The sequence below is a fragment of the Tetrao urogallus genome, assembly GCF_951394365.1.
Source record: "Tetrao urogallus genome assembly, chromosome: 2".
NCBI classification, from domain to species: domain Eukaryota; kingdom Metazoa; phylum Chordata; class Aves; order Galliformes; family Phasianidae; genus Tetrao; species Tetrao urogallus.
In genome coordinates, this window is record NC_136814.1 from 15,368,331 (window position 1) to 15,377,495 (window position 9,165).

Sequence of the window (9,165 nt, forward strand, 5' to 3'; positions counted from 1 at the left end):
AGCCCACAGTGCCAACCATATCCTGGGATGCATCAAAGGAAGTGTGACTAGTAGGTCAAGGGAGGTGCTTCTGCCCCTCTACTCTGCTCTTGTGAGACCCCACCTGGAGTACTGTGTCCAGTTCTGGGGCCCCAACACAAGAAGGATGTGCAGTTGTTGGAGTGGGTCCAGAGGAGACAGGAAGATGATCAAAGGGCTGGAGCGCCTCCCCTATGAGGACAGGCTGAGAGAGCTGGGGCTCTTCTGTCTGGAGAAGGAAGGCTACAGGGATACCTTATAGCGGCCTTCCAATACCTGAAGGGGCCTTCAGGAAAGCCTGGGAAGGACTTTTCATAAGGGCAGGTAGTGAGAACATGAAGGGAAATGATTTTAAACTGGAAGAAGGTAGGTTTAAACTAGATACTAGGAAGAAATCCTTTACTGTGAGGGTGGTAATTCCCTGGCACAGGTTGCCCAGAGGCTGTGGATGCTCCTCCCTGGAGGCATTCAAGGCCAGGCTGGATGGGGCTGTGAGCAGCCTGGTCTAGAGGGAGGCGTCCCTGCGTAGAGCAGGGATTGGAATGAGGTGGTCTTAAAGGTCCCTTCCAACACAACCCATTCTATGATTCTTTTTCAAACATTTCCTCCGCCTACAACATTTTTGGCACCAGAGTGAACTCTTTTGTAAATAAGAACCCTTCTGTTGAGACCCAGCCTGCAACTCTTTGTGGGAACAGACTGGCTAATGCATAGTGTTGCCCTCGTCTTTCCATAGCTGCCTTTGGGAATATCCATTCTCATAATGCCAAATCTTGCTCAGACAACTGTGCCCTCACTCCAACTCTGCAAATCTCTCTCTGCACACCAGTACAGTTCCTCCATAACTCACTGCACTGCCTTGAACAGCTTAATAATTTATGATCTGATTGATATAGGTATTTAACAAATTAGCAGGATATTTACCTCATTAGTTCTCTCTTTCTGGCTTATGATTTAGGATTTTGTACTGCTGGGGAACACTTGCTCACAGGTGGCTACAATGTGTGGCAAATAAGAAAGATAGGAGAGATAAAAACACGTCAGAGAGGGAGAGGCCTGGGATAGCTTCAGCTGCTGTCTTTTAACATTGCCAGCTCTTAGCTTACAGGGGCTATGACCTAGCAGCTCCAGCAGTGAACTCTGCCTGCTTGAACAATTCACTTGATAATATACTGCACTTTAAAACCCAGTCTCAGCAGTGCCTTCAGGAACTTCTCTGCAAGGTTTCAAAGCTCCTGGGTGCTGACAACATCCCCAGAGCAGGACAAAACACTCCCAGCTAGGTTGGACCCTTCACCAATCAGTTCAGCTCTCTGCTCACAGCAGCACAATGCTGTGGGTTAAGTGTTACTTTGCAGCGTCCTACCAATACATTTATGGTTAGTTAGCCAGACCACTTGATAAAAAAGGGCATGATTTGTCTCCAGTTTGCTGACTGCAGCCACCACCCTCAGGAGAAACATGTGCCCTGTTGGCATGAAGCTGTAAAAAACATCTGCCACCTTCCCATTCAGAACCTGAAACTTATATGGATTCCAACTGGGGAGAAAATGAAACCCAGAGAGGAAAAAAAAAGATGAGTTGCAACAGCCGGAGTGACAGGGCAAAGCTCACCAGTGGAAAAAGATGATTTACAATAATGGTGTGAGCCAGTGACCTAAGCAGCTTGCTACTCTCATTCCACTTAATCACATCTCCAGCATCTGGGATCTGGGATGCGTCAAGCACTGGCGGTGGTTGGTGAAATCTGCTAGCTGAGACTCCTTGCTGCCCTGAGAGGTGCTGAGGCTGCTCTGGGAGCCAGGAACCCTCTAGCAGGTCAGCCTTGCCCTCTGGGGCCACTCTGGTATACGTTTGGCAAATGACAGGGAGTCAGAAGGGCACTCCAAAAGAGTCATTCAGTTTTATAGCAGAGGCTTTAAACAGAAGATATGGATTAATCACAACCGAGCTTGTAGGAATAGCAATCACCATTTCAATAAAACTACAATGTTTTACTCAAGGCTTTGTGTATCTTTGTCAATAAGGATATGTTTGAATTCCAGTTGTAGCAAAGAGCCCTTAAACTCAGTTGCATAAACGCAGCCCACCTTGCCAACAACCATGCATAAAGATGTACGGTGACTCACAGCACAGCCGCAGGTCTTTGAGCTCTTTGCTCATTGAGTGTAAGGCAGTTAGTAGGGATGTACAGGGAAACGAAAGCTTTATTCCTCCTTATAATGAGTGAGCTCGGACAGCACCCTGCAGCCTAGCTGCATTTCTCACCAATGCATGTAGAAAGCCTGGCTCATGTAGGCCTTTCCCTTAACTGCAGAGGAGGAAGCCTGTTCATGCCCTTTTCCTGAACAACAGCTTGCTTTCTTCACTGCCTGTGCTGGGAACAGGGCCAACACTCAGTTGTTTTTTTGCCCCTGCAAGATCCACAGAGAAGGAAGAGCATCCATGCAAGGAGCTGCTCTTTTCCTCAGGCCTCCCCAGGTGTATCTATAAGGAGGAGAAGCTCATAACAACGAGCTTTGCAAAGCAGGTGACAACAAACTAAAGCCTTGTATTTTGCAACACTTAGTCCTGGGCACCTCCCTCCTGAGATTCTGAGACCTTCCCCAAAGCCAGTGTATAAGACAGGCCAAATTAAAGTCTTTACCTTCCCCATGCATGACTTCAGGGCTGTTCTCCCATTAACAGTGCATCCAAATCCTAACAAAAGGGCTATAATTTCTCTGCTACAGATGTGAGCACTCGGGAACTACTGATATCTAGCACTCCTTTAGCTTCCTTTTTATGCTGGGGCTAATGTATAGAGCTCACTTTGCCGCAGAAGGCTCACTCAAGGTTACTGAATTGACACCACAGTGGCAACTCATTTTCTGACATGCTTTCCCTCAAAAAACTTCTACTGAAACCAAAATGTTACTGCAAAAAGTGGGATGCTTGTCTTTAAGCCACTGCAGTCACAAATCCACAGGCTGAAAATATGCTTTCCTTCAAATTCATTTTTTGAATGCCGTGAGCCAAGAGAAAAATGGTTCTGTTGCTGTTCAGAAAACATTCCTCATTCATCTGGAGATCCTGAAAAGACCATTTGAAGATCTAGAGCAGCTCGGCACATTTCAAGGAGCAGCACAGCCTAAGGATGGAATTGCCTTGAATACGGCTCTACTATCTGATGGGCCACTCTTCCAAGTTAATCACAACACAACGCACCCAATTCCCATCCAGTATATTCCTATTTGCACACGAGACATGAAGACAGCTGTAGAATTACATACACCACCCCACACTCCAGGAGAAACGCCAGATTCCATCTCACTTCATACAACCAGAATGCCAAAAACAAAACTCAAACATTTAGGAAAGCTACCCAGTTGGTTACAACACGTTGTATGGTGCACTAATGTAAGTTATTTGGACACCTGTTTCTCTCTGCTGACCAACTTCTTCACTCTAATGCATTATGTTTTCAGGATAAATTGTGAAGGGAAAACAGACAACGGGAGCTATTTATAGTTGAAAAGCTCCATAAATCCCAACTATTGACACACTGCAGAGTATCTTGTAGAGGAATCAGATGCTGGGACTTTGTATGTTGCTTCTGCTTTCTGATCCAGCAGATCAAACATCCAGCTGCCTGAAATAGGAACTGAGCAACACACAAGTCTAGAAAACATCTGACTGTAGAGCCAGATGATGAAAAAGGCATTTTTGCAGGCAGGTATTTCCCCTAATTCAGGTCACACAGTAGGGGGAGAAGAGAAATATGCTTGAAGTCTGACATTTTCCAGCAAACTTTAAAACTACAGCAGCAATTACAAGTTGATACCACTCACAGCAGCCTCAAGATTACTTTAAACTGCAGTGGGGATGTGGAAGAGGAATACAGAGAAATTTAAATCCCTTCCAGCAACACAAGACATTCTTTGCACCAACACACTTGCTGTTCTGAAACTGAAAGCTGCTTACAGAACTTCTCTACTGAGCAAAAAGAAAACATGAAGATGAGATAAAAGCCAAGGAATAGAAGAACAAGTCCTTCTGTTCTAAAAGCTCCCACTCAGAGAGGGGGAATCTACATCTGGTTAACAGAACAAACAGAAGATGATGTCAGATCTGAATCTGAATTTTTCAGTAACTTTCACTAATGTGCATCTTCTGTACCCCTCAGCCTCCCAGAAGTTTATTCACTATGTAGGACACTAAGAACAGGGAGCACTTCCAAGGAAGAGTATCATTTCCAGCTGGGAATGTGCCTCATTTTTTTATAAGCTAACCCATCATGATACACCAAGCTGGCAGCAGTGCTCTCACTGCATGTTCCACATGCTGGAGTATACTGGAAGAATGCAGAGTTTCACAGAGCTCCAGTTTCAGAGAATCAACTCTTCTCCCAATCCCATTACACTGCCAGGCACTGTAAAGCATCGTGAGAAGGTGCCGTACCTGTATGTGACATGCACTGCAGTTCCAGGCTCATCTCTCTCCCATATCAAAGCCACTCTGTCTGGGGACTTTTCAACATGTTGGTCCAAGCAATTTACTGTAAGAAAACAGAGGTTTAAACAAAGCACGAAGACAAGAAACTCTTCTGATGGTTTTCCTCCTCAGAGCAGCAATTCACTGCATTAATCTCACAGACTTGTCTTCCCCAGCTTCCATTTGTAGCACTGCATTGTTTGAATTTTCTATAAACCACTACTAGGCAAAACATTTATAATTGAAAGAGCTGATTTTCCATTAACTGAAAGTATCTAAAACTTTAGGAATTGGTATAAACTCATGAAGTACAGGCATCTACACATTTAAGAATCATAGAATCCTAAGAGTTGGAAGGGACCTGTAAGGGTCATCTAGTCCAACTCCCCTGCAGCGAACAGGAACATGTACACCTAGATCAGGTTGATCTAGCTAGATCCAGGGCCTGAGTCAGCCTTGCCTTGAAAGTCTCCAAGGAGGAGGCAACCACCACCCCTCTGGGAAGCCTCAAGCTGTGTGCTACACCACCTACCATATGAAGTGCAGAGTGGCTTCTGAACCGCATGAGAGATGTTTGAGTGAGCTGACAGCACCCACCATAAGGAAACTTCTACAGAACCCACTTAGGAAACTCGCCTGTGTGTTCAGCAGCAACATGCCCACTGTTTACAGGTTAGACTTGTAAAGTACTAATTCCAAGCTTAAGTGACAATTATGTACTTCATTATATTCTTATGAAGGCAGTTAGGATATTTCAAGAGACAATTATTAAAAACCACTCAGGCACACTGCTGTGCAACTCAGAGAAAGCCCTGAAGAAAATGCTGAGCATTTCAGAGCATATTTCCTGGAGATATTAATACTGGTGGGAAAGGATTTTATTTTTCCAGATGAACTAAGTGCAATGAAAGCTGCCTATTGTTCTGTCAACATTTGTAAAGTATAGGCAAACTGCAGCCCAGGAGTCTGCTTCTGCTGTTCTGAGATCGCAGCTGATCTACAGCACTGCGAAAATGAGCCCCCAAAGGTGAATGGAAGATACACTGCTGTCAGAATTCAGCACATTTCACTACAAGAACAACTGCTTATCTCAAAAATATGAAAAAGAAGAAGCCCTTCAGTTGTTTGAAGTCTTTTACTTTTTAATACAAATTCCTACAGCAATACCAAAGAAACAAAGGAGATGAAATCATTCTTTATGTCAACTTACAGCACAGAAGGACAAAAGCTCTTGTCAGGAATGCCTTCAGCACTTACACACTGCTTTTCTCTGTCATGCATTCATAAGAAATCAGCTCTGCTGCAGGTTGTTCTGAGACCTTTAGCAATTCCCACCTCCATTCCCATGGCAGCAATACCCATAGGTACTGCACCACATTACAGTCAAATGCATTCACAGGGATTCATTTCCCAAGCAGCATTTCCTACCTGTGAGCAGCACTATGAGCTTTCAGTGAGTGTTTGTGTTATAGCAAGCCCCAACTGAGCCCAGTGAGAGCTGTAGCTCTTTGCTCAGTGAGAGCTGGCAGGTGAAACAGGGCCAAATGCTATTATTTCCTTCCTGACCATACAAGTGTTTTCACTTGTTTTGCAAAATAGAATTTTGTGACCTGCCTCCTGCTGCGACCCTCTCATGGTTTCTCCAGACGTTTCCTCACCCCCTTGACAATGCGTGGAAAAGCACACAGAAACATCTCATTTTGATGAGATGTGTTCCTGAGAACACAAAGGCTTGGGAGTCCAAAAGCTTGTTGGGGTCTTTTCCTGGCCAGAAGGCCAGGAGTTCAGCCCAGAAGGGCTGAATTTCACACTTCTCCAGTTCTCACTGCAAGGTCCCCCAAGTACAAAGCAGAAGAACACATATCCACCTGTAATCCAGCTATGCCTGGAGACAGGAATGCAGGATGCTCTGAATCTGGAACCTGCAGTGCTACCATGTTTTCTCAAGTCAAATCAAGAGATCATGAGGCCCCCATTTGAAGTCTTGCATTCAGGCCTGGGGCCCCCAGCACAAGAAAGATGGGAAGCTTCTGGAACAAAAGATGCTCAGAGGGCTGGAACATCTCTCCTGTGAAGGCAGGATGAGGAAGCTGGGCTTGGTCAGCCTGGAGAAGCCTCCAGGGGGACAACACTGAGGCCTTTTAGTACTTGAGGGGAGTTTATAAACAGGAGGGGAACAGAGTTTTTACATGGGTGGTGATAGAGCAAGGGAAGGTGGCTTTAAAGTAAAAAGAGGAGAGATTTAATTAGGGGGAAATTTTTCATTCAGAGGGTGGTGAGGCCCTGGCACAGCTGCCCAGAGAAGCTATGGTAGGGGCAGCCCTGCTCATAACAAGGGTTGGAACTGGCTGGGCTTTAAGGTCTTTTCCAGCCCGCCCAGTTCTATGTCTTTATGATCACCAGACTCGACTCACATGGGATCCAGAATAAGGTGCTGATCCCATCCTATAGAGGAAACAGCAAATCCCCAAAAGTCACAGTGTTCAGCCAAAACTTCCTTGCAACACGAATCACTGAAAAGATGTCTGGCTAAAAACTCACTTCCCTTGCACCGCTGGGTGCTGGGAGCAGGGCTGTGCCAAGCCCTGCACTCCTTTGGGATCCACGGCCAGGAACCCTCCCTGTGGGACTCCTCCTGCCCAGTGTTTGCTCTTTTGTTCTAAAGCAAGGTGGCTGGCTGACAGTGTTAAATTTTCTGCACCACTGAACAACAATCTAATCACTCAAGCACTCTCCTAGGGAACGAAGTTAAAAAATATATACAAATACACATCCCTATGGAAAGACCCCACCATCAAGCGAGGTGCGAGGAAAAAAAAGAGACCAGCCTCCAGCTCCCTTCACATTCAGCCTTCCGTTGAAACCGTTGAAAAGCAGCAGGTCTTGAAGAAATTTAACTGTTTGTAGGTGCTGGCTTTGGTCCCTTGTATTTCAGGAGCATTCTTTGAGAGTGACAGCAGCATGACCCGTACCGTCCCCTTCTGTTCCCTTCACACCACAGCATGAGCTCTCAGGAGAGGCTCCTGACGAAACGTGTCGTCGGCGGTGCACTGCAGCCCCTCAGCCCAGCGCTGGGTGACCGCGTCCGCCCGGGAACGCAACTTTCTCATTTCCGACTGTTTCACAACGCCGTCAAGACTCACTCCACGCAGCACTGAACACCACCCGCCATCAACGCTGTCGCTGAACCGGACGCCTCGTTTTGTCCCCCAGAAAAAGGCTCGAGCGCCCAACGTCACGGAGGGCGCTCGGACAGACCGGGCGGAAAACGGCCGCCGCCGCCAGGGCGGCCCCAGCTGCGCCGGGGTATGGATGCGCGGCCGCGGGATCCTTACCCGACACGTTGAGGCGGCCGCCCAGGAACCAGCGGGCTCCGGCGCCGGCCGGGGCGGCCTCGCGGGCCGTGTGGAAGGGACTGTCCCAACGCAGAGCCCCCCGCGCCGCATCCGCCCAAAAAGCGGCGGGGTCGCGGGCCGCCCGCTCCTGCCAAGCGCCGTAGCCGCCGGGGGGGAGATGAGCGGAGCCGCCGCAGCGCCGGACAGCGAGCGGGGAGCGGCTCAAGCAGCGCAGCACCCGCGCGCGGACCGCCGCCAGCGCCATGGGGCACGGCCCTGCTCCGCCGTCGAGGCCCCGCCGCTCCCCGCCCCGCTGTTCCCGGCCCCGCCGGGCGCGGCGCCGCCCCGGCCCCGGAACACCCCCGCCTCCGGGAGGGGACGGGCCGGGAGCACCGCGCGGCAGCGGGCGGTTATACGGGCGTACCGCGGGGCGGCGGAGCGGGACGGCGGTTCAGGGCTCGCTGCGGCAGCCCCTACGCCCGGAATTGGGCGCGCGGGCCCGCGTCCAGGCGGCTGTGAAGGTCCTCCAGGAGGAGTCCCCACGGCCCCTCCAGCCCTGCGCTGGGCTCTTTCTGCGTGTCCGTGTACTGGCGGCCCAGAGCTGGGCCTAGTGCTCCAGGTGCGGGCTGCCAGCGCTGAGCAGAGGGGAGAATCACCTCCCTCCACATCGCGGCTCCTCCGCACCGTGCAGCTCCCAGCTTTAGCATCAAAGTGCTTCTTCGTTCTATTCAGTCCCAGCGCCAGGTTGGATGGTGAACCATGTTAAATCGCAACCCTTTCCAATGAGACCTTGTAGGGGCTAACACAGGCCTGCTCTGTGCATGGCACGAACTTTGCAGGATACTAATTCTGTTATGTAGTCTGGTCCAGCCTCTCAGCACAACACTGCAAAGCTCGTATTAAGAATATTTGTCTTCTTCCTGAAGACGAGCCAAACTACTGAGCTTTTCTTAAATGGCAGCTCAACTCATTCCCAGGATTTGGGTGGGCAAAGCACATTTCATTCTTAGGAGCAGCAACTTCAATCTGTACTTTATGCTAAGCTTGAAATTGTTCTGGCAGTGGCACGGACAGCCAGTGTTTTCCCAGGACTTTTCCTATCCAAAGAATATCATCAGATGTTATCTAGTTAAACAATATAAATTTTATTAGGATTCGGATTCCTGTCACTTCTGACATTTCCAGTTGCGTTTTATAAGCAATGTGTAAGAATTGATACACTTAACTTCCTTGTAAAGTCAGCATTACCGCACTGTTTAAACAGTTATGTATTTCCTCAGCTTTCGTATGCCAATGCTTCTTTTTGGGTAACAGAACTCATAGCGCGTGTGCCACCTTG

General features: G+C 48.5%; 1 protein-coding gene across 1 annotated transcript in view; it reads right to left on the minus strand.

Annotated features, from left to right (window-relative positions):
* ACSS1 (acyl-CoA synthetase short chain family member 1) overlaps window positions 1-8,091 on the minus strand; it is a gene marked incomplete at both ends in the record, with an annotated part of 32,501 nt that extends 24,410 nt beyond the window's left edge. The window contains 2 exons of the mRNA XM_079550465.1: window positions 4,459-4,555; window positions 7,827-8,091. Of these exons, the coding sequence (XP_079406591.1) occupies window positions 4,459-4,555; window positions 7,827-8,091 (362 nt within the window). The remainder of the gene's footprint in view (window positions 1-4,458; window positions 4,556-7,826) is intronic.
* Window positions 8,092-9,165: the final 1,074 nt, after the last annotated feature.